We start from the raw sequence: 24,978 nt of genomic DNA, 5'->3' as shown, positions 1-24,978 counted from the left end.
AGGGTCCATAAGGGATATACAGAGCCTGGCACTTCTAGGACTGGCACATGGGGATATACAATGTGTGACAGGGTGAAGTCAGGTACTGATTCGTATGCCTGGCAAACATACATCTGAGTCCTGCATCCAGCACTCAGAAGGTTAACCCAGGAGAAAAGCTGGGCAATCAGGAAGTGAGCTAACACACCTGACAACCAGCATGAGATATAAGGAAGTCATTGCTGGTAATCAGGTGGCTGCCTCAGAGCTATCCTAGACAAGCTGCTATGCAGATGGATTCACAACTGTCTCTCTAAACCACAGTAAGAACTGTTCATATTGTTTTCCTGACTGTTTGGTTTATGTTAACGGTTTGGTAAATGGATTAGCCAGCCAGCCTGATAGATAGGGCTTGGAGTGTTAGTAAGTTCTCCCAATGTGGAGCAGGTTTTATTTTTGCTATGTTTTTGTGATGCCTTAAAGGGACAGTGTGCCCACATGTTTGGTTATGCTGTGGAGAAATAAAGCCACTTTAACCTGAAACTACACGTGTGGACTTTTGACTGACCTCGCCTACAGGCCGTCCTGCCACACAGTGCCTGGCACCTCTAGGACTGGCACAGGGGGAATATACAGAGTCGGTCACCTCTAGGGCTGTCACAGGGGGGATATACAGAGCCTGGCACCCCTAGGACTGGCACAGGGTAGATATAGAGCCTGACACCTCTAGGGCTGGCACAGGGATATATGCAGAGCCTGACACCTCTAGGGCTGGCACAGGGGGATATACAGAGCCTGGCACCTCTAGGACTGGCACAGGGGGATATACAGTGCCTGGCACCTCTAGGGATACTCTAGGTTGCTCACTCCTTTTTCTCTGTGACAGATAATGCGACACTGAACCAGAGAGGCTGCCTCGGTGAACTCCCTTGTGACACGGATTTCGGGCCTGGCATCCACGACCTACGTGTCTCCTTCTGCTACACCGACCTCTGCAACTCCGCGGCCATCCCCACGGTATCCCTGGTCACCGGGATAGCGACCCTGCTGGTCCTGTGGCTGGCCAAGCTGTCCTGAGCCCACGGCGAGCGTGGCTCCCTCATTAACCCCTTCCCTGCTGGAGGGGTGGGGGAGGGGCGCTGTGCGGGGTGTGCCAGCGTATAACCTATCCCTTACCGCTGGCATCAGCAGAGTCTGGCACCTCTAGGCCTTATCCTGTCATTGTGTCTTACTGTTTCCCTAATAAAGACATTCACACTCAGATTATTCTCTGTATGTTCTGTCCCCTGCGGGGGATTTCTTTCTCCTATTTGCCCCGGTCACATGTTACTGTGTAAAGTCCTCTGTTGGCTTCTCAGCCTTAGCAACTCCTTCTCTGGCCCCTTATATTATGGTCTATTCCTGACTCCCTGCCCTACTTCCTGTTTGTCCCACTGTATTATGGTCTATTCCTGACTCCCTGCCCTACTTCCTGTTTGTCCCACTGTATTATGGTCTATTCCTGACTCCCTGCCCTACTTCCTGTTTGTCCCACTGTATTATGGTCTATTCCTGACTCCCTGCCCTACTTCCTGCTTGTCCCACTGTATTATGGTCTATTCCTGACTCCCTGCCCTACTCCCTGTTTGTCCCACTGTATTATGGTCTATTCCTGAATCCCTGCCTTACTTCCTGTTTGACCCACTGTATTATGGTCTATTCCTGAGTCCCTGCCCTACTTCCTGTTTGTCCCACTGTATTATGGTCTATTCCTGACTCCCTGCCCTACTTCCTGTTTGTCCCACTGTATTATGGTCTATTCCTGACTCCCTGCCCTACTTCCTGTTTGTCCCACTGTATTATGGTCTATTCCTGACTCCCTGCCCTACTTCCTGTTTGTCCCACTGTATTATGGTCTATTCCTGACTTCCTACCCTACTTCCTGTTTGTCCCACTATATTATGGTCTATTCCTGACTCCCTGCCCTACTGCCTGTTTGTCCCACTGTATTATGGTCTATTCTTGACTTCCTGCCCTACTTACTTTTTGTCCTACTATATTATGGTCTATTCCAGACTCCCTGCCCTACTTCCTGTTTGTCCCACTGTATTATGGTCTATTCCTGACTTCCTACCCTACTTCCTGTTTGTCCCACTATATTATGGTCTATTCCTGACTCCCTGCCCTACTTCCTGTTTGTCCCACTGTATTATGGTCTATTCTTGACTTCCTGCCCTACTTCCTTTTTGTCCTACTATATTATGGTCTATTCCAGACTCCCTGCCCTACTTCCTTTTTGTCCCACTGTTGCCTCCGTCCTTTCAGCGTGCAGCTATTGCTAGTGATCTACCCCAAGCTGCTCTCCCTGAGATAGCTTTGTTTTTCCCCTTCCCCTAATTTATGCGTAACATGGTTAGTCCACCCTGCCTCTTTCCCCCCCCCCCCCCCTGTCACATAAGTCCTTAGCAGTCTAGGCTGTGACAGGTAGTCCTGTGGGTAATTGACCCGCCATCATGCTCCACCCTGAGTGACAGTAAATGTGATGGGGACTCATGGTCTGTTTGTAGCCTATCAGGGTTCCGATCTTGAGCCCTCCCCTTCTGGTTCTTCAGGGTGGTAGGTGAGGGAGTTAGTTCTCTTCCACCCTTCTAACAGAGTTGAGGTGTGGGGCCTGTCTCCTCTCCGCAGGTGGGAGGGACTGAGGAGCATGGTTCGGTTACTGTATATCTAAGGCTCCACATTTGGAGAGCACGCACCATCCAGAGGCCTGGGGTCCTCTGAGCCCTTGAATACGCTGTATCTCCATCTACCACAGTGACTGCAAATAAAGCCCTGGTTCCTTTTTGCACCTGCCTGGATTCTAATCAGTGAGCACGGGTGTATGAGAGTTTGCTTCAGAGGAGACTGCCTCTAGAATACCTAGAACCTACCAACGCTGGAGGCGCTGAACACTGGATACAGAACATCAGATGACACCAAAAGCCTGTTCTGGTCTCCACTACATCGCAGACAACTCAGCTCTCCTGGACCCTCCCAGTTATGGCCGCACCACAGACACCTGTAGCCGCAACAGTATCTTCCAGAGGGGGGGCGTACATGTGCTACAAATGCATCCCCAAAGTTTCTATTCATTTCTGTTTGTGAACATAATAAAGTCAGAAATCCAAGGTTTGCATGAAGGAGACGAGTTTACCTGTCTGTACAAATGTCACTGAGCCCCAGGGAGCCAACGACAGAGCATGATATATTCACTAAACACCAACTAGTGTTCCACCACTCACTGACCCTAAGAAAAGTATCAAACAGGGAATATGCCCCAAAATGGACATTTTAATGCAAGCACAAGGTAACACTATACTTGGAGTAATGTCACACACGCGGGTAATACGGAAGGGGGCCCTAACTGTGTGGTGTGGGGAAGAAAACAGGGAAGGGAGAGATACACACAATGGGAGAGAGGGTGGGTGGGGTGTGGGGGGGGGGTAATTAGGGGGGCAACATTTCGGGGTTAAGAGTCCTTCATCAGGCCCTGTACTTCCCTAAACCCTGTTTCCCGAACCAGCTGAGCAGACTCCCCAGATAATAATAATGATGATGAATTCAATATAACAGAGTTTAAGCTCAACAGATATAGTCCAGAACCAGCAAGAGGATAAATGGTGTTGAGCAAAAAGTAGAAAAATCAAACTGTCACGTCCTTAGAACTCTCCCCTCTCTCCCTCTCTCCCTCTCCCCCTCTTACCCCTCTCTCTCCTCTCTCTCCTCTCCCTCCCCTCTCTCTCCTTCCTCCCCTCTCTCCTCCCTCTCCTCCCTCTCCTCCCTCTCCTCCCTCTCCTCCCTCTCCTCCCTCTCCTCTCTCTCCTCTCTCTCCTCCCTCTCCTCCCTCTCCTCCCTCTCCTCTCTCTCCTCTCTCTCCTCTCTCTCCTCTCTCTCCTCTCTCTCCTCCCTCTCCTCCCTCTCCTCCCCTCTCCTCTCTCCCTCTCTCTCCCTCCAAGGATTTTAAATTTGAGCACACTTTTTATTTGCAGATTGCAGGTTTGCTATGGGCAGCAATGTGGCTCGGTCATACGCCAATCTGTAAATGATTGATTTTGAAGACACACAAATCTTTTCTCACGAACATTTTGATAAGATGTTATTTTCCTGCAGATTTATAGAAGACCTGTTTTTCTTATGGGAGGGGACATCAGATGAGTTAATAGGATTCTTTGATTATTTGGAGGAACTGGACACAGGGCCGCCAACAGGGGGGTCCACCGGGGTTGACGTTCCGGGCCCGGTGACTCAGGGAGCCTGGCCGCCTGTGGCCGCCGCCGGGCACGTGTCAAAAAAATAAAAAAAGTGTTGCGGGGAGTGGGGGTCTTTTTATATGTATTGTTGGGAGTGGGGTCTTTTATATGTATTGTTGGGAGTGGGGGTCTTTTTATATGTATTGTTGGGAGTGGGGGTCTTTTTATATATATTGTTGGGAGTGGGGGTCTTTTTATATGTATTGTTGGGAGTGGGGTCTTTTTATATGTATTGTTGGGAGTGGGGTCTTTTTATATGTATTGGGGGAGTGGGGGTCTTTTTATATGTGTAACGGTATTTCTGACCTGGCCTGACCCACCCAATCTCACATTGGCCTCTGTGGTCTAACCAGTCCCCATTACAGTGTGGTTGTGTCTGGTGGTGCACCTGTTGGCTACAGGACTCCTGAGTCTCCCGCATGATGGTGTGTGGGGAGGACCCGTCCAGACAGGCAGCTGAGGTAGTGTGCTGAGTCCTACCTATATCCAGTGCATCGCCTCCACCTCATCAGGGTCCCTTCGGTCACTCGGGGATGGTCCTGGCGAGGAACTCCTCTGTGGTGCTCCTCTCTGTACAATCACTCCACACATGTACACGAGAGGGTTTGTAATTAAGAGCATCTTTATTGTACGGTGGGCCATGCTGCCCTCCACAATGGGGTGTAATTAGCCCTCCATTGTCACCGTACTTCCCTTTAAAAGGTATTGTTCTCCTTAATTAGGGATTCCCTATCCCAGCCGGGATGTCTTTACTCTGTGCCAGGTCCCTGGACACAGACTCCTGCTTCAGCTACTAGAACATAACTGAACTTGTACTTGAACTAGAACTCAACTCCACTGTACAACTCGCACTTGAACTAACTCTTAGACACAGTGCTGTGCCTTATGTACACTCTGGGGGCTGACACAACTCTGACATCACCAACCAGGGAGTCAGAGTCTGTGACCACTCCCATCCTTACATAGGGCACCTCACCAGGGTGTGAGGGCAAACCTCCATAATTACTGCTGGCATGCCCACAACTTACCAGGCCTTACTGTCAGCAGGAGAGATGACTGTAGCCATTTTACATGACCGCTACATATGTATTGGGGGAGTGGGGGTCTTTTTATATGTATGGGGGAGTGGGGGTCTTTTTATATGTATGGGGGAGTGGGGGTCTTTTTATATGTATTGGGGGAGTGGGGGTCTTTTTAAATGTATGGTGGAGTGGGGGTCTTTTTATATGTATTGGGAGTGGGGGTCTTTTTATATGTATTGGGGGGAGTGGGGGTCCTTTTATATGTATTGAGGGGCTTGGGTGAATTTGTATATGTATTGGAGGTCTTGGGGGAATTTGTATATGTATTGGGGGTCTTGGGGGAATTTTTATATGTATTGGGGGGGCTTGGGGGTATTTTTATATGTATTGGGGAGGCTTGAGGGTATTTTTATATGTATTGGGGGCCTGGGGGAATTTTTATATGTATTAGGGGCTTGGGGGTATTTTTATATGGGTTGGGGTATTTTTTATATGTATTGGGGAGGGTTGTTTTTTTATATGGTGTGTGCGTGCGTGCGCGTGTATGTATCGGGGGTTATATGTATTGTTTTTTTATATGTATTGGGTAGGTGGGTTTTTTGTATGCATTTGGGGGGGGGATTTTTTTGTATGTATTTGGGGGGGGGATTTTTTTGTATGTATTTGGGGGTGGAAAGTTTTTTGGTATATATCTTGTGTTGGGGGAATTGTGTGAGGGGGAAAGGGTGAGTGAGGAAAAGAGGGAGACGCAGGGGAGAGAAACACATGCGAGGCGGGAGAGTGAGAGGGGGTGAGACGGAAAGGAGAGAAATACATGGGAAGAGGGGGGGGGGAAAGAGAGGGGGCTCGTGAGGTGTGAAATGGAGGGGCGGCTCGCAATACTGATGACATGGTGGGGGGGGAGGGCCCTGCTTAGAAATGTTTGTCCTGGGACCCACGATTTCTGTTGGCGGCCCTTACTGGACGCGCCAGTACGCCTCACCAAAAACTAGAGCAAGTATCACATTTCTTATTAAGATGTCTTAGGCTGAGTCCATAGAGACGTCACGTCTGGGGGCGGGCCGGTTACGTCACGGAGCCGGTTCGCCCTCATTGGGTGTACCGCTCACGTGACCGGCCCTCCGCTCTCCCGTCAGCGCGCAAACTAAAAATCTCTTGTCTGCTACGCCTCCACACGCCTGCGCGAGGCCCTGCTAAAGACGCTCTCATTGCGGCTGCAGGGGCTCGCTGACGAGCGTCAGCGCGGCTCGGCGGATAAGCGCTGACCATGGACTCAGCCTTACTCATCAATGCAGATGGCGCAATACGCACGGACCTGTATAGGAAACCTACAGACCGCCGCGCCACCTTACACGCATCTCGTTTTCATCCGGATAGGCTTAAGACCGCGTTACCGTTCTCGCAGAAAGTCAGAGCTACCCGTATTGTCGATAGACAAACACAATTGGATGACACGTTAAGAGATATCGAGACACGTTTTATCGCCAGGGGCCACAAAAGACCCATCATGGGAGCAGCATTTAAAACGACAATTACGAATCCTACGGAGAGAGAGACAGGCGACAGAATGACTTCTGTAAGCAAGTTCACCGCAGCCGGCGGTTCTGTAAAATCTACAATAAAAACCGGTCAGCCAGGAAGGCGAAGAATAGACTCAGACTCGCGCTCTTACAGACAACCTTGCTATAACCTTGAGGTTATCACTTCCTAACCCTGAGTAGAAAAATTCAGGCTGAGGGGACATCTCAATACTTCCGGGTCTTCGTACTTAATCTACAGGCATACCCCGCTTTAAGGACACTCACTTTAAGTACACTCGCGAGTAGGGACATATCGCTCAATAGGAAAACGGCAGCTCACGCATGCGCCTGTCAGCATGTCCTGAACAGCAATACCGGCTCCCTACCTGCACCGCAGCTGTGCGCAAGCGGGGAGACTATAGAGCCTGTTACACATGTATTATTTACATCAGTTATGCACGTATATGATGATTGCCGTACAGTACATGCATCGATAAGTGGGGAAAAGTTAGTGCTTCACTTTAAGTACATTTTCGCTTTACATACATGCTCCGATCCCGTTGCGTACGTTAATGCGGGGTATGCCTGTATTTTTTTTTGCGAATTGCATTTCCAGTGCTACGAAGGTTCGTAAGCAGTGTGAGTAAATGTAAATGATTAGCTGTTCTGATTATTTGTAATAGCCAAGCCGTGGGAATCAAATCAGTTTGATACGCGGTGTCAAATACATTTTGCTGTCGATTCATTCTGCGCTAACTTATCAACTATGTGTTGGGAAGCAACACCAAATGGCCACAAGGGGACTTTTAGTACATATTTTTATACAGTATATATATTTTATTTATATGTGTCGTCGGTTTTTAATATTAATTAAAGTTTATTATTTTTGGTTTTGTGTAACATGGTCTGGTGGAACCTTTATACGCTCTGTCTCCATTAGGATCCTAGGGGTAACAGTTATTAAACTGTTACTGGATGTATACTCCCGTCCTTGTGAATCTCGAGTGTGTTTGTTCAACTATGTGTTGGGCCAATCAAAAGTCGGAACATCAAAAGTTCTCTCCACATAGGATTGGCCGGGGACACTTTATTGAGCCAAATTACTGACTTTTGTGGGAAAACGTACACACGCACTTGTACATATTTAAGCTCATGAGCTACTATTAGGGGTTTTTCTGTTTGACGCCCCTGCAGGGACCTGTAGGGGTTTTGACCTTGAAAGGGTGATCTCTCATCCTTCCTACTTGTTGAGTAGTCTTTTGATGTCACAAAATTTTATACCAGTGTAGCTCCTCTTCTATATATACAGTACACACATTTATATATGTCCCATAAAAGGAGTCACACGACACAACTCCGTGTCACACGTTTATTACTTTATTGCGGGCACCAGACGTTGAATCTGATTGGTGGACGAGAAAAATAGAAAAGGAGAAAGCCAAAGTGAGACCACTTACAGACTCAGAGAGAGAGGGAGAGACAGAGACACAGAGAGAGAGACAGAGAGAGAAGAGAAAATGAAGGCAACCATTTTGATAACAATTGGACTTTTTCTCGTTCTCAGCTGCCAATTTGGTAAGGAAGCCTGCAGTGTGTGTGAGGGGGAGGCTGGCACTGCCGCTGCCCGCGCTGTACCTGTGCTGTGTATACATGGTGTAGTAGTGTGTGAGGGGGAGGCTGGCACTGCCCGCGCTGTACCTGTGCGGTGTATACATGGTGTAGTAGTGTGTGTGAGGGGGAGGCTGGCACTGCCGCTGCCCGCGCTGTACCTGTGCTGTGTATACATGGTGTAGTAGTGTGTGAGGGGGAGGCTGGCACTGCCCGCGCTGTACCTGTGCTGTGTATACATGGTGTAGTAGTGTGTGTGAGGGGGAGGCTGGCACTGCCGCTGCCCGCGCTGTACCTGTGCTGTCTATACATGGTGTAGTAGTGTGTGTGAGAGGGAGGCTGGCACTGCCCGCGCTGTACCTGTGCTGTGTATACATGGTGTAGTAGTGTGTGTGAGGGGGAGGCTGGCACTGCCCGCGCTGTACCTGTGCGGTGTATACATTGTGTAGTAGTGTGTGTGAGGGGGAGGCTGGCACTGCCGCTGCCCGCGCTGTACCTGTGCTGTGTATACATGGTGTAGTAGTGTGTGAGGGGGAGGCTGGCACTGCCCGCGCTGTACCTGTGCGGTGTATACATGGTGTAGTAGTGTGTGTGAGAGGGAGGCTGGCACTGCCCGCGCTGTACCTGTGCTGTGTATACATGGTGTAGTAGTGTGTGTGAGGGGGAGGCTGGCACTGCCCGCGCTGTACCTGTGCTGTGTATACATGGTGTAGTAGTGTGTGTGTGAGGGGGAGGCTGGCACTGCCGCTGCCCGCGCTGTACCTGTGCTGTGTATACATGGTGTAGTAGTGTGTGTGAGAGGGAGGCTGGCACTGCCCGCGCTGTACCTGTGCTGTGTATACATGGTGTAGTAGTGTGTGTGAGGGGGAGGCTGGCACTGCCCGCGCTGTACCTGTGCTGTGTATACATGGTGTAGTAGTGTGTGTGAGGGGGAGGCTGGCACTGCCGCTGCCCGCGCTGTACCTGTGCTGTGTATACATGGTGTAGTAGTGTGTGTGAGGGGGAGGCTGGCACTGCCGCTGCCCGCGCTGTACCTGTGCTGTGTATACATGGTGTAGTAGTGTGTGTGAGGGGGAGGCTGGCACTGCCCGCGCTGTACCTGTGCTGTGTATACATGGTGTAGTAGTGTGTGTGAGGGGGAGGCTGGCACTGCCGCTGCCCGCGCTGTACCTGTGCTGTGTATACATGGTGTAGTAGTGTGTGAGGGGGAGGCTGGCACTGCCGCTGCCCGCGCTGTACCTGTGCTGTGTGTACATGGTGTAGTAGTGTGTGAGGGGAATCTTTTTTATTTTAAATACAAAATACAAATATTTACAAATACACACAATACTTACAGAATAGCATCCAGAGAATCACATAAACAATACATTTATCTTACAGAGATTCCCTTTTCAAAGATATCTAAACGCCTCTCTCCAACCTCTCAGATTCCCCCTGCTATATACACTTTACTGATGGATAAATAACACAAAGTAATCAGGCAAGTTTCCTGCAAAAAGAAAATCTAAATCTTAATGTCCTTTAGACTAGAAAAGACTTGAGTCTGTATCTTTTCCCCTTAACACTATTCACATTAATTAGTTGCCACTTTCAGCGGAGAGGGGCACTTTGGCACATTTAGTGAATCACCACCACCCTTTTTTTTTCTTTTTAGCACCATTTTTCTTTTTGACCATTTTCTTTCTCCCGGGGGGGCTCTCTGATGGCAGATTTCTCTTATTCGATGGTCCGGCCATCTCAATGTCCTGAATAGATTCAGACCGCTGCGAGGTCTGACTGTCCGACATATCGGGGTCTGCGTCATCCATCTTTTCACCCCAACTCTTTTCTTCCAATACCTCATACAGAGGCGGCACATTTTATTTGAGTGCGGCTAGCTCCGCAAGCCTGGGGATGCCCCGGCATGCTAGCCGCACTCCCTCGGCGTGCCGCGCGTCATCGACGCGCGGTCACGCGTCATCGGGTGCCTGCGCCCCCTGCACGCGCGTCCAGGGCTCCCCGAGGGAGCCCTGGTGTCCCGCGATGTGGGGGACGGCGGCAGGGGGTTCCGGGGGACCCGGCGGACCCGGCGAGCGGAGGGAGAAAGCCCCGATCGGAGGGCGCTCCTCCGCGGCTTCGGCGCGCGCCAGGCACATCACCAGTGACACGCACGCCACGGAAGGAGGGGAACCAGATACACCATCTATCCGGCTGCTGAGATCCACTGCGTGTGATCGAAATGCTTTTAAACTTTTGAAATCATGTGAGTGTTATACCTTTCACTTACCTTTTATAAATTCTTGGTATACAGTCTGCGCTATGTCCAGTCTTCTTTTCTAAGGTCTCTTGGATTCTATATGGGGCTGAGATTGATTTCCTGAATACAGTGTGACATCCATACTCTGGGAAAGATACCTTTACGTGCCTTTAACCTTCTCACACTTGTGAGTACATCTGCATTAGATCAGCCAATTTATTTAATTTGTCACAGCAATATTGCACTATCTATATACATTTTTGTTTTCACATATCCCTGCGCTTCCCGGAGATTCATCCCTACTTCTCAACACGAGGACTGACAGAGCAATCCTCACCGGGTCATAGCAGCACCTGTTTTATGTGTTTGCATAAGTATCACCTTTTGATTATTATTATCACTACGATTATATGTATAGCTAGTATTTTTATATAGAGCGCCACTATTAGATAAGTTTCCTTTTTCACATCACGGCGCGCGCCTGGTTACTGCTGCGGCCGAGACCGGGCAAATGCTCAAATAAACTCGGCCGCAGCAGTATGTATTGTGCTGCGAGATCTCTTCTTGGACAGTTTCTGTAGTTTTCTTTCTAGCTGAGCTGGTTTGGGCAGTCCTGTTTTTACTTGTTATTGTTTCCCATTCATTATCGCCATCTTTGCGAGGTTCGCCGCCATCTTTGCGAGGTTCGCCTCCATCTTTGCGAGGTTCACCGCCATCTTTGCAGGGTTCGCCGCCATCTTTGCAGGGTTCGCCGCCATCTTTGCAGGGTTCGCCGCCATCCTTGCAGGGTTCGCCGCCATCCTTGCAGGGTTCGCCGCCATCCTTGCAGGGTTCGCCGCCATCCTTACAGGGTTCGCCGCCATCTTTACAGGGTTCGCCGCCATCTTTGCAGGGTTCGCCGCCATCTTTGCAGGGTTCGCCGCCATCTTTGCGGGACTCGCCACCATCTTTGCAGGGTTCGCTGCCATCTTTGCAGGGTTCGCCGCCATCTTTGCAGGGTTCGCCGCCATCTTTGCAGGGTTCGCCGCCATCCTTGCAGGGTTCGCCGCCATCCTTGCAGGGTTCGCCGCCATCCTTGCAGGGTTCGCCGCCATCCTTGCAGGGTTCGCCGCCATCCTTACAGGGTTCGCCGCCATCTTTACAGGGTTCGCCGCCATCTTTGCAGGGTTCGCCGCCATCTTTGCAGGGTTCGCCGCCATCTTTGCGGGACTCGCCACCATCCTTGCGGGGTACATCACCTTCCTGAGTAGAATTCTCTGTGTTTGGTACAAAACTCAGATCGCTCCTGTGTTCTCCGTCTGACACCCTCTTTGGGCTGGAAGTGTATATGTCAGACCCAGAGACTTTAAAACCTCTTCTGCAGGTGCAAGTTGAAGACTTTCTGATGACTCTGTGTCATTCTGCGTATAATGGTTGTGTTCGGCTTCTGGGCAATCTTTAAAGGAATAACCACATTTATAGCACAGGTTGCAGACAATGTCCTTGTCACACTCAGAGCTGTGATGACCAATAGAACCACATAAAGTGCACCTGATTTTGTCACATGCTGAGCTTAAGTGCCTGGGGGAATCACATTTAAAACACTTTTTAGGCTGTCCCCAATAAAAACATCGCCCGCGATCCCTTCCAATATATATGGCGTTTGGGAGGTGACATGCCACATTGTGTGTGTACCTGAGCTTAACTTTAAACTTGTAGCCCCCATTCCAGAAACCTTCAGCATCCATATTTTTCACTGGACCGGACTGAACATCACACTGTCTTTGTAGCCAAAAACATATATCTTCAACCGCTACAGTCTCAATGTCAAAGATAATATTCACTTCCACGGTCACAGGGCGAGAAACCTGGATAACTTTAAAGAATTCCCATTCTGGATTATCCTTCACTTCTCTGTAACGAAACCAGAATTTTTCTAGCCCTTCTGGTGTCTTAAAGCTCACTTCGTAGTTTCTGCTACTAGGAGCATGTAACAAAGCATACACCTCACTGGGTTGGAAGCCAAGAGAAATTTTGATCAAGTCTTTTCCTACAACAAATCTGTCCGGTATAGGAGCCATATCCCCACAATAATCCAGTCTGACTATGTTCCTGCGCTTTCTGGCATCATCAAATGACAAATAAGATGTACCTGGGCGTCTTGTACTCCATGCTGACTGCTGGGGGGAAGCTGTCTCGGCCGCTCCTGTTGGTTTTGCTGCAGTTCCTGCTTCAGCTAAGGACTTTGCTTTTGCCGCTCCTGTTTCTGCTAAGGGCTTTGATGCTGCTGCAGGCTGTATGGATTTCTCACTCATTTTAGGAATCTCCATTTCTTGTGCCTCAAAAGCCTCTACTGCTTCAGCGTTCTCCACTGCTTCAGCGTTCTCCACTGCTTCAGCCATTTCCACTTCAGACACTTCTTCCTGTGCCTGGGCTGTTTGCTGCTCTGTCTCAGGTGTATTGCCAGCATCATTCAGGCTCTCAGCCTGGGCTGTTTGCTGCATGTCTGCCTTGGGTGTGGCTGCTAATTCCTGCACCTGTCTGCAACATTCAGCTGCTTGTAGTGTCTCTGTATCAGGTACAGTTGCATGCAGTTTCTCTGTCTCCGGTGCAGCTATATGCAGGGTCACTGCGTCAGGTACAGTTGTTTGCAGGGTCACTGCATCAGATGCAGTTGCTTGTGGGGTCTCTGTCTCAGGTGTAGCTGCCGTTTCCTGTGCATTAGTGTGTGTGTCCTTACAAATTTGTGGGATAACAATTTCTGTGACCCCAAGTCTCCTTTTCTCATGTCTGCCTGCCTTTTACTCCTGGCTTCATTAGACCTTGAGCTGGTTTTAGCCGCAGTTCTCTTACCCGTCTGGTTCTGAGCCGGACTTTCAGTATTCTCCATCTCAGATTCTTTCTGCCCAACATATTCATTCATCTCTTTTTCCATATTTTCTGACTCTTTCTTTTGCAAACATTTCTGCACTTTAGCTTCCAGGGAAACTTTCTTATCCGCATTCAGATTAGCTTGAGACCTGGTTCCCATTCCTCTCCCTCCTCCAGGGTCTGCCGCCATCTTGGCTCACAGCTCCACCCCTTCCTGTGTGTGAGGGGGAGGCTGGCACTGCCGCTGCTCGCGCTGTACCTGTGCTGTGTATACATAGTGTAGTAGTGTGTGTGAGGGGAGGCTGGCACTGCCCACGCTGTACCTGTGCTGTGTATACATGGTGTAGTAGTGTGTGTGAGGGGGAGGCTGGCACTGCCCACGCTGTACCTGTGCTGTGTATACATGGTGTTGTAGTGTGTGTGAGGGGGAGGCTGGTACTGCCGCTGTACCTGTGCTGTGTATACATGGTGTAGAAGTGTGTGTGAGGGGGAGGCTGGCACTGCCCGCGCTGTACCTGTGCTGTGTATACATGGTGTAGTAGTGTGTGTGAGGGAGGCTGGCACTGCCGCTGCCCGCGCTGTACCTGGGCTGTGTATACATGGTGTAGTAGTGTTTGTGAGGGAGGCTGGCACTGCCGCTGCCCGCGCTGTACCTGGGCTGTGAATACATGGTGTAGTAGTGTGTGTGTGAGGGGAATCTTTTTTATTTTAAATACAAAATACAAATATTTACAAAAACACACAATACTTACAGAATAGCATCCAGAAAATGACATAAACAATACATTTATCTTACAGAGATTCCCTTTTCAAAGATATCTAAACGCCTCTCTCCAACCTCTCAGATTCCCCCTGCTATATACACTTTACATCTGATAGATAAACAATATACACTTTACTGATAGATAAATAACACAAAGTAATCAAGCAAGTTTCCTGCAAAAAGAAAATCTAATTCTTAATGTCCTTTAGACTAGAAAAGACTTGAGTCTGTATCTTTTCCCCTTAATACTATACACATTAATTAGTTGCCGCCTTCAGCGGAGAGGGGCACTTTGGCACATTTAGTGAATCACCACCACCCTTTTTTTTTCTTTTTTGCACCATTTTTCTTTTTGACCATTTTCTTTCTCCCGGGGGGGCTCTCAGATGGCAGATTTCTCTTATTCGATGGTCCGGCCATCTCAATGTCCTGAATAGATCCAGACCGATGCGAGGTCTGACTGTCCGACATATCGGGGTCTGCGTCATCCATCTTTTCACCCCAACTCTTTTCCTCCAATACCTCATATGTATTATGCAGCGAGATCTCTTCTTGGACAGTTTCTGTAGTTTTCTTTCCAGCTGAGCTGGTTTGGGCAGTCTTGTTTTTACTTGTTATTGTTTCCCATTCATTATCGCCATCTTTGCGAGGTTTGCCGCCATCTTTGCAGGGTTCGCCGCCATCTTTGCAGGGTTCGCCGCCATCTTTGTGGGGTTCGCCGCCATCTTTGCGGGACTCGACGCCATCTTTGCTCAGATCGCTCCTGTGTTCTCCGTCTGACCCCCTTTGGGCTGGAAGTGTATATGTCAGACCCAGAGACTTTAAAACCTCTTCTACAGGTGTAAGTTGAAGACTTTCTGATGACTCTGTGGTATTCTCTTTATCACTAGGAGATGCTGTATTCTGTACTCTAGACATTTCATTCTGCCCATAATGGTTGTGTTCGGCTTCTGGGCAATCTTTAAAGGAATGACCACATTTGTAGCACAGGTTGCAGACTATGTCCTTGTCACACTCAGAGCTGTGATGACCAATAGAACCACATAAAGTGCACCTGATTTTGTCACATGCTGAGCTTAAGTGCCTGGGGGAATCACACTTAAAACATTTTTTAGGCTGTCCCCAATAAAAACATCGCCCGCGATCTCTTCCAATATATATAGCGTTTGGGAGGTGACATGACACATTGTGTGTGTATCGAAGTTTAACTTTAAACTTGTAGCCCCCATTCCAGAAACCTTCAGCATCCATACTTTTCACTGGACCGGACTGAACATCGCACTGTCTTTGCAGCCAAAAACATATATCTTCAACCGCTACAGTCTCAATATCAAAGATAATATTCACTTCCACGGTCACAGGGCGAGAAACCTGGATAACTTTAAAGAATTCCCATTCTGGATTATCCTTCACTTCTCTGTAACGAAACCAGAATTTTTCTAGCCCTTCTGGTGTCTTAAAGCTCACTTCGTAGTTCCTGCTACTAGGAGCGTGTAACAAAGCGTAAACCTCACTGGGTTGGAAGCCAAGAGAAACTTTGATCAAGTCTTTTCCTACAACAAATCTGTCCGGTATAGGAACCATATCCCCCCAATAATGTAGTCTGACTACGTTCCTGCGCTTTCTGGCATCATCAAATGACAAATAAGATGTACCTGGGCGTCTTGTACTCCATGCTGACTGCTGTGGGGGAGCTGGCTCAGCCGCTCCTGTTGGTTTTGCTGCCGTTCCTGCTTCAGCTAAGGACTTTGCTTTTGCCGCTCCTGTTTCTGCTAAGGGCTTTGATGCTGCTGCAGTCTGTATGGATTTCTCTCCCACTTTAGGAATCTCCATTTCTTGCGCCTCAAAAGCCTCTACTGCTTCAGCGTTCTCCACTGCTTCAGCCATTTCTATTTCAGACACTTCTTCCTGTGCCTGGGCTGTTTGCTGCTCTTTCTCAGGTGTATTGCCAGCATCATTCAGGCTCTCTGCCTGGGCTGTTTGCTGTGTGTCTGCCTTGGGTGTGGCTGCTAATTCCTGCACCTGTCTGCAACCATCAGCTGCTTGTAGTCTCTCTGTATCAGGTAGAGTTGTATGCAGTTTCTCTATCTCCGGTGCAGCTGTATGCAGGGTCACTGCATCAGGTACAGTTGTTTGCGGGGTCACTGCGTCAGGTACAGTTGTTTGCGGGGTCACTGCGTCAGGTGCAGCTGCTTGCGGGGTCTCTGTCTCAGGTGTAGCTGTAGTTGCCTGTGCATTAGTGTGTATGTCCTTGCCAATTTGTGGGATAACAATTTCTGTGACCCCAAGTCTCCTTTTCTCATGCTCTGCCTGCCTTTTACTCTTGGCTTCATTAGACCTTGAGCTGGTTTTAGCCGCAGTTCTCTTACCCGTCTGGTTCTGAGCTGGACTTTCAGTATTCTCCATTTCAGATTCTTTCTGCTCAACATTTTCATTCATCTCTTTTTCCACATTTTCTGACTCTTTCTTTTGCAAACATTTCTGCACTTTAGCTTCCAGGGAAACTTTCTTATCCGCATTCAGATTAGCTTGAGACCTGGTTCCCACTCCTCTCCCTCCTCCAGGGTCTGCCGCCATCTTGGCTCACAGCTCCTCCCCTTCCTGTGTGTGAGGGGGAGGCTGGCACTGCCGCTGCCTGCGCTGTACCTGTGCTGTGAATACATGGTGTAGTAGTGTGTGTGAGGGGGAGGCTGGCACTGCCCGCGCTGTACCTGTGCTGTGTATACATGGTGTAGTAGTGTGTGTGAGGGGGAGGCTGGCACTGCCCGCGCTGTGACAAGCAAATATATCAAAAAGTGGCGCTCCAAAATTATAGACACATATGTGAAAAAATGTGATACTTATACAAACATGAATTAATGCTGCTTAACCCGGTGTGGGGTCGTTCTCTCGATCCCGTGGACAGTGAAAAAGTGAAGATCATCAGGAAGCGCAATGTCATGTAAAAAACAGAAGAAAATTCCCTGATGGTGCAGTATTGTGATTTATATGTGATAAATATCAAGGTGCAGTGTGCTGGATACTCACAAGTGTAGAGTGAGCAATGTTCCCATAAAGGTTTCTTTATGTGTGTCAGCCCGTTGGACCGTCAGACAGGTAAGTGGAATGGTAAGTGCTGGAGACCTTAAGTGAATAATAAAACGGACATAGTGCAGACTGTACAAAATATCTTTAAAAGTAAGTATATGTGTAATACACTCACATGGTTTTAAAAGGTAACAAGCGTTTAGATCACACAGGTTGGATCTCAGCAATGAATGAGCTGTTCTCTGTCCCCCCTCTGCCTCGGCAGGCGTGCGTGTCACCGGTGCGTCTCACCCTAACCGGAAGCCGGAAGTGACGTCATCTGCTCTGGGGGACGCCGATCCTGTGGGAGTTTTTCTCATCAGCCTCACTCTACGCACCGGTGACACGCACGCCTGCCGAGGCAGAGGGGGGACAGAGAACAGCTCATTCATTGCTGAGATCCAACCTGTGTGATCTAAACGCTTGTTACCTTTTAAAACCATGTGAGTGTATTACACATATACTTACTTTTAAAGATATTTTGTACAGTCTGCACTATGTCCGTTTTATTATTCACTTAAGGTCTCCAGCACTTACCATTCCACTTACCTGTCTGACGGTCCAACGGGCTGCCACACATAAAGAAACCTTTATGGGAACATTGCTCACTCTACACTTGTGAGTATCCAGCACACTGCACCTTGATATTTATCACATATAAATCACAATACTGCACCATCAGGGAATTTTCTTCTGTTTTTTACATGACATTGCGCTTCCTGATGATCTTCACTTTTTCACTGCCCGCGCTGTACCTGTGCTGTGTATACATGGTGTAGTAGTGTGTGTGAGGGGGAGGCTGGCACTGCCCGCGCTGTACCTGTGCTGTGTATACATGGCGTAGTAGTGTGTGTGAGGGAGGCTGGCACTGCCGCTGCCCGCGCTGTACCTGTGCTGTGTATACATGGTGTAGTAGTGTGTGAGGGAGGCTGGCACTGCCGCTGCCCGCGCTGTACCTGGGCTGTGTATACATGGTGTAGTAGTGTGTGTGAGGAGGAGGCTGGCACTGCCGCTGTGTATACATTGTGTAGTAGTGTGTGTGAGGGGGTGGCTGGCACTGCCGCTGCCTGCGCTGTACCTGTGCTGTGTATATATGGTGTAGTAGTGTGTGTGAGGAGGAGGCTGGCACTGCCGCTGTGTATACATGGTGTAGTAGTGTGTGTGAGGGGGAGGCTGGCACTGCCGCTGTCTGCGCTGTACCTGTGCTGTGTATACATGGTGTAGTAGTGTGTGTGAGGGGGAGGCTGGCACTGCCGCTGCCCGCGCTGTACCTGTGCTGTGTAAACATGGTGTAGTAGTGTGTGTGAGGGGGAGGCTGGCACTGCCGCTGCCTGTGCTGTACCTGTGCTGTGTATACATGGTGTAGTAGTGTGTGTGAGGGGGAGGCTGGCACTGCCGCTGTCTGCGCTGTACCTGTGCTGTGTATACATGGTGTAGTAGTGTGTGTGAGGGGGAGGCTGGCACTGCCCGCGCTGTACCTGTGCTGTGTATACATGGTGTAGTAGTGTGTGTGAGGGGGAGGCTGGCACTGCCGCTGCCTGCGCTGTACCTGTGCTGTGTATAAATGGTGTAGTAGTCTGTGTGAGGGGGAGCCTGGCACTGCCGCTGCCCGCGCTGTACCTGTGCTGTGTATACATGGTGTAGTAATGTGTGTGAGGAGGAGGCTGGCACTTCCGCTGCCCGTGCTGTGTAGTAGTGTGTGAGGGGGAGGCTGGCACTGCTGCTGTCCGCGCTGTATTTGTGCTGTGTATACATGGTGTAGTAATGTGTGTGAGGAGGAGGCTGGCACTGCCGCTGCCCGTGCTGTACCTGTGCTGTGTATACATGTCATGGTGTAGTACAGTGTGTGTGTGGGGGAGCCTTGCACTGCCGCTGCCCGCGCTGTACCTGTGCTGTGTATACATGGTGTAGTAGTGTGTGTGTGGGGGAGGCTGGCACTGCCCGCACTGTACCTGTGCTGTGTATACATGGTATAGTAGTGTGTGTGAGGGGGATCCTGGCACTGCCGCTGCCCGCGCTGTACCTGTGCTGTGTATACATGGTGTAGTAGTGTATGTGAGGGGGAGGCTGGCACTGCCCGCGCTGTACCTGTGCTGTGTATACATGGTGTAGTAGTGTGTGTGAGGGGGAGGCTGGCACTACCGCTGCCCGTGCTGTTCCTGTGCTGTGTATACATGGTGTAGTAGTGTGTGTGTGAGGGGGAGGCTGGCACTGCCCGCGCTGTACCTGTGCTGTGTATACATGGTGTAGTAGTGTGTGTGAGGGGGAGGCTGGCACTGCCGCTGCCTGTGCTGTACCTGTGCTGTGTATACATGGTGTAGTAGTGTGTGTGAGGGGGAGGCTGGCACTGCCGCTGCCCGCACTGTACCTGTGCTGTGTATACATGGTGTAGTAGTGTGTGTGAGGGGGAGGCTGGCACTGCCGCTGCCTGCGCTGTACCTGTGCTGTGTATACATGGTGTAGTAGTGTGTGTGAGGGGGAGGCTGGCACTGTTCCCGCCTGCACTATATCTTTCCTGTATCTCACAGGTCATACTCTGGAGTGCTATAAATGTGACAATTTTGCCTGTAAGGTGCTCAGCAGCGAGACCTGCAGCCTGGGGCAGAATTCCTGCTATACGAAGATTTCTGGCAGTGGTGAGTGGACGCTATAGGGCAGATACAAACCCCAACACCTTTCTCTCTCTCTTTTTTTTCCTCCTCCCTTTGTCTTTTTCTCCCCCTATTTTTCTCTCTCTCCCACTTTCTTTCTATCATTTCCCCTTTCTCTCTCTCACTACCCTCCTTTCTTTCCCCCATTTTCTCCCTCTCCCTTCCCCCCTTTTCTCCCTCTCTCAACCCCTTCTCTCTCTCTCCCCTCCCCCTTTCTCTCTCCTGCTCCCATCCTTTCTCTCTGTCTCAGTTGCTTCCCCCCCTTTCTATCTCACTCCATCCATCCGTCTCTCTCTCCCTCTCCCTCCCTCTCCCTCTCCCTCCCTCCGTCCATCCGTCTCTCTCTCCCTCTCCCTCCCTCCCTCTCCCTCTCCCTCCCTCCCTCTCCCTCTCCCTCCGTCCATCCGTCTTCCTCTCCCTCTCCCTCTCCCTCTCTCCCTTGTATCTACATGCTGCTCACACTTGTATTCCTGTGACAGGTTTAATAAAGATAACGCAGAGAGGCTGCACCATCCGAAAACTCTGCCCCATCCTGTTTGGGAGTACCTCCTGCTGCTACTCCGACCTCTGCAACTCTAATACCCCCACCACGGCACCCCCGGCAGGCACCACCACGGCACCCCCAGCTTCCACCACCACGGCACCCCCGGCTACCACCCCCACGGCACCCCCAGCTTCCACCACCACGGCACCCCCGGCTACCACCCCCACGGCACCCCCGGCAACCACCCCCAAGGCACCCCCGGCAACCACCACGGCACCCCCGGCAACCACCCCCAAGGCACCCCCGGCAACCACCACCACCACAGCACCCCTGGCTACCACCCCCACGACACCCCCGGAAACCACCACGGCACACCCGGCAACCACCCCCTCAGAATGCCTGGCAACCACCACCACGGCACCCCCGGCAACCACTACCACAGCACCTCCACCAACCACCACCACCACAGCACCCCCACCAACCACAACCACGACACCCCCAGTAACCACCACCACAGCACCCACACCAACTACCACCACGGCACGCCCACCAACCACATCCACGGCACGCCCACCAACCACCACCACCATGGCACCCCCAGCAACCACAACCACGACACCCCCACCAACCACCACCACGACACCCCCACCAACCACCACCACGACACCCCCACCAACCACCACCACGACACCCCCACCAACCACCACCACGACACCCCCACCAACCACCACCACGACACCCCCACCAACCACCACCATGACACCACCACCAACCACCACCACAGCACCCCCACCAACCACATCTACGGCACCACCGACAACTACGTCAGAGACCACTTCCATGACGACCTTTCCAACCATGCCAGAAACCCCCGACACAACATCACTTGTCCCCATCCACACCACATCCCGTGGCACCGGACTAGCAAGCAATCCCACGATGTCCCTTGTCACCGTGCTGGTGCTTTTGCTGTCCCTGTGGCTGGCCACGCTGTCCTGAGCCCACGGAGAGCCCTGTCATTGTATCGTCATGTTTCCCTAATAAAGACATTCACACTCAGATAATTCTCTGTATGTCCTGTCCCCTGCGGGGGAATTCTTTCTCCTATTTGCCCCAGTCACATGTTACTGTGTAAAGTCCTCTGCTGGCTTCTCAGCCTTAGCAACTCCTTCTCTGGCCCCTTATATTATGGTCTATTCCTGACTCCCTGCCCTACTTCCTGTTTGTCCCACTGTATTATGGTCTATTCCTGACTCCCTGCCCTACTTCCTGTTTGTCCCACTGTATTATAGTCTATTCCTGACTCCCTGCCCTACTTCCTGTTTGTCCCACTGTATTATGGTCTATTCCTGACCCCCTGCCCTACTTCCTGTTTGTCCCACTGTATTATGGTCTATTCCTGACTCCCTGCCCTACTTCCTGTTTGTCCCACTGTATTATGGTCTATTCCTGACTCCCTGCCCTACTTCCTGTTTGTCCCACTGTATTATGGTCTATTCCTGACCCCCTGCCCTACTTCCTGTTTGTCCCACTGTATTATGGTCTATTCCTGACTCCCTGCCCTACTTCCTGTTTGTCCCACTGTATTATGGTCTATTCCTGACTCCCTGCCCTACTTCCTGTTTGTCCCACTGTATTATGGTCTATTCCTGACTCCCTGCCCTACTTCCTGTTTGTCCCACTGTATTATGGTCTATTCCTGACTCCCTGCCCTACTTCCTGTTTGTCCCAATGTGTTATGGTCTATTCCTGACTCCCTGCCCTACTTCCTGTTTGTCCCACTGTGTTATGGTCTATTCCTGACTCCCTGCCCTACTTCCTGTTTGTCCCACTGTGTTATGGTCTATTCCTGACTCCCTGCCCTACTTCCTGTTTGTCCCACTGTGTTATGGTCAATTCCTGACTCCCTGCCCTACTTGCTGTTTGTCCCACTGTATTATGGTCTATTCCTGACTCCCTGCCCTACTTCCTGTTTGTCCTACTGTGTTATGGTATATTCCTGACTCCCTGCCCTACTTCCTGTTTGTCCCACTGTATTATGGTCTATTCCTGACTCCCTGCCCTACTTCCTGTTTGTCGCACTGTGTTATGGTATATTCCTGACTCCCTGCCCTACTTCCTGTTTGTCCCACTGTGTTATGGTCTATTCCTGACTCCCTGCCCTACTTCCTGTTTGTCCCACTGTGTTATGGTCTATTCCCGACTCCCTGCCCTACTTCCTGTTTGTCCCACTGTGTTATGGTATATTCCCGACTCCCTGCCCTACTTCCTGTTTGTCCCACTGTATTATGGTCTATTCTGGACTCCCTGCCCTACTTCCTGTTTGTCCCTTTGTGTTATGGTATATTCCTGACTCCCTGCCCTACTTCCTGATTGTCCTACTGTGTTATGGTATATTCCTGACTCCCTGCCCTACTTCCTGTTTGTCCTACTGTGTTATGGTATATGTCTGACTCCCTGCCCTACTTCCTGTTTGTCCCACTGTGTTATGGTATATTCCTGACTCCCTGCCCCACTTCCTGTTTGTCCCACTGTATTATGGTCTATTTCTGACTCCCTGCCCTACGTCCTGTTTGTCCCACTGTGTTATGGTCTATTCCTGACTCCCTGCCCTACTTCCTGTTTGTCCCACTGTATTATGGTCTATTACGGACACCCTGCCCTACTTCCTGATTGTCCTACTGTGTTATGGTATATTCCTGACTCCCTGCCCTACTTCCTGTTTGTCCCACTGTATTATGGTCTATTCCTGACTCCCTGCCCTACTTCCTGATTGTCCCACTGTATTATGGTCTATTCCTGACTCCCTGCCCTACGTCCTGTTTGTCCCACTGTGTTATGGTCTATTCCTGACTCCCTGCCCTACTTCCTGTTTGTCCCACTGTATTATGGTCTATTCTGGACTCCCTGCCCTACTTCCTGATTGTCCCACTGTATTATGGTCTATTCCTGACTCCCTGCCCTACTTCCTGTTTGTCCCACTGTGTTATGGTCTATTCCTGACTCCCTGCCCTACTTCCTGTTTGTCGCACTGTGTTATGGTATATTCCTGACTCCCTGCCCTACTTCCTGTTTGTCCCACTGTGTTATGGTCTATTCCTGACTCCCTGCCCTAGTTCCTGTTTGTCCCACTGTGTTATGGTCTATTTCCGACTCCCTGCCCTACTTCCTGTTTGTCCCACTGTGTTATGGTATATTCCTGACTCCCTGCCCTACTTCCTGTTTGTCCCACTGCATTATGGTCTATTCCTGACTCCCTGCCCTACTTCCTGATTGTCCTACTGCGTTATGGTATATGCCTGATTCCCTGCCTTACGTCCTGTTTGTCCCACTGTGTTAAGGTATATTCCTGACTCCCTGCCCTACTTCCTGTTTGTCCCACTGTATTATGGTCTATTCCTGACTCCCTGCCCTACTTCCTGTTTGTCCCACTGTGTTATGGTCTATTCTGGACTCCCTCCCCTACTTCCTGATTGTCCTACTGTGTTATGGTATATTCCTGACTCCCTGCCCTACTTCCTGTTTGCCCACTGTATTATGGTCTATTCCTGACTCCCTGCTCTACTTCCTGTTTGTCCCACTGTATTATGGTCTATTCCTGACTCCCTGCCCTACTTCCTGTTTGTCCCACTGTATTATGGTCTATTCCTGACTCCCTGCCCTACTTCCTGTTTGTCCCACTGTATTATGGTATATTCCTGACTCCCTGCCCTACTTCCTGTTTGTCCCACTGTATTATGGTCTATTCCTGACTCCCTGCCCTACTTCCTGTTTGTCCCACTGTATTATGGTTTATTCCCGACTCCCTGCCCTACTTCCTGTTTGTCCCACTGTATTATGGTATAATCCTGACTCCCTGCCCTACTTCCTGTTTGTCCCACTGTATTATGGTCAATTCCTGACTCCCTGCCCTACTTCCTGTTTGTCCCACTGTATTATGGTCTATTCCTGACTCCCTGCCCTACTTCCTGTTTGTCCCACTGTATTATGGTCTATTCCTGACTCCCTGCCCTTCTTCCTGTTTGTCCCACTGTATTATGGTAAATTCCGGACTCCCTGCCCTACTTCCTGTTTGTCCCACTGTGTTATGGTCAATTCCGGACTCCCTGCCCTACTTCCTGTTTGTCTCACTGTATTATGGTCTATTCCTGACTCCCTGCCCTACTTCCTGTTTGTCCCACTGTGTTATGGTCTATTCCGGACTCCCTTCCCTACTTCCTGTTTGTCCCATTGTATTATGGTCTATTCCTGACTTCCTGCCCTACTTCCTTTTTGTCCCACTGTATTATGGTATATTCCTGACTTCCTGCCCTACTTCCTGTTTGTCCCACTGTATTATGGTCTATTTCTGACTACCTGCCCTACTTCCTGTTTGTCCCACTGTTGCCTCCGTCCTTTCAGCTTGCGGCCATTGCTAGTGATCTACCCCAAGCTGCCCTCCCTGAGATAGTTTCTCTTCATTTCTGTTTGTGTTCATTATAAAGCTTATCAGGAATCCAAGGAGGCCTCTGTTTGCATGAAGGAGACGAGT

General features: G+C 50.1%; 1 protein-coding gene across 2 annotated transcripts in view; it reads left to right on the top strand.

Annotated features, from left to right (window-relative positions):
- Positions 1–21,704, top strand: part of LOC142475183 (uncharacterized) — a 55,269-nt gene extending 33,565 nt beyond the window's left edge. Inside the window, exons 1-3 of one of the 2 annotated variants that reach the window (XM_075581156.1) lie at positions 8,187–8,364; positions 19,841–19,948; positions 20,443–21,684. In XM_075581156.1, coding sequence (XP_075437271.1) covers positions 8,307–8,364; positions 19,841–19,948; positions 20,443–21,446 — 1,170 coding nt within the window. In that variant the 5' untranslated portion in view covers positions 8,187–8,306 and the 3' untranslated portion in view covers positions 21,447–21,684. Of the gene's footprint in view, positions 1–8,186; positions 8,365–19,840; positions 19,949–20,442 lie in introns of those variants that run through there. The other variant, XM_075581157.1, reaches the window with a different exon arrangement.
- The last annotated feature ends 3,274 nt before the right edge of the window (positions 21,705–24,978 follow it).

This window comes from Ascaphus truei, unplaced genomic scaffold, assembly GCF_040206685.1.
Source record: "Ascaphus truei isolate aAscTru1 unplaced genomic scaffold, aAscTru1.hap1 HAP1_SCAFFOLD_1085, whole genome shotgun sequence".
Taxonomy (NCBI): domain Eukaryota; kingdom Metazoa; phylum Chordata; class Amphibia; order Anura; family Ascaphidae; genus Ascaphus; species Ascaphus truei.
The sequence above is the reverse complement of the archived record's forward strand: the minus strand, read 5'-3'. Positions and strand labels throughout refer to the sequence as shown.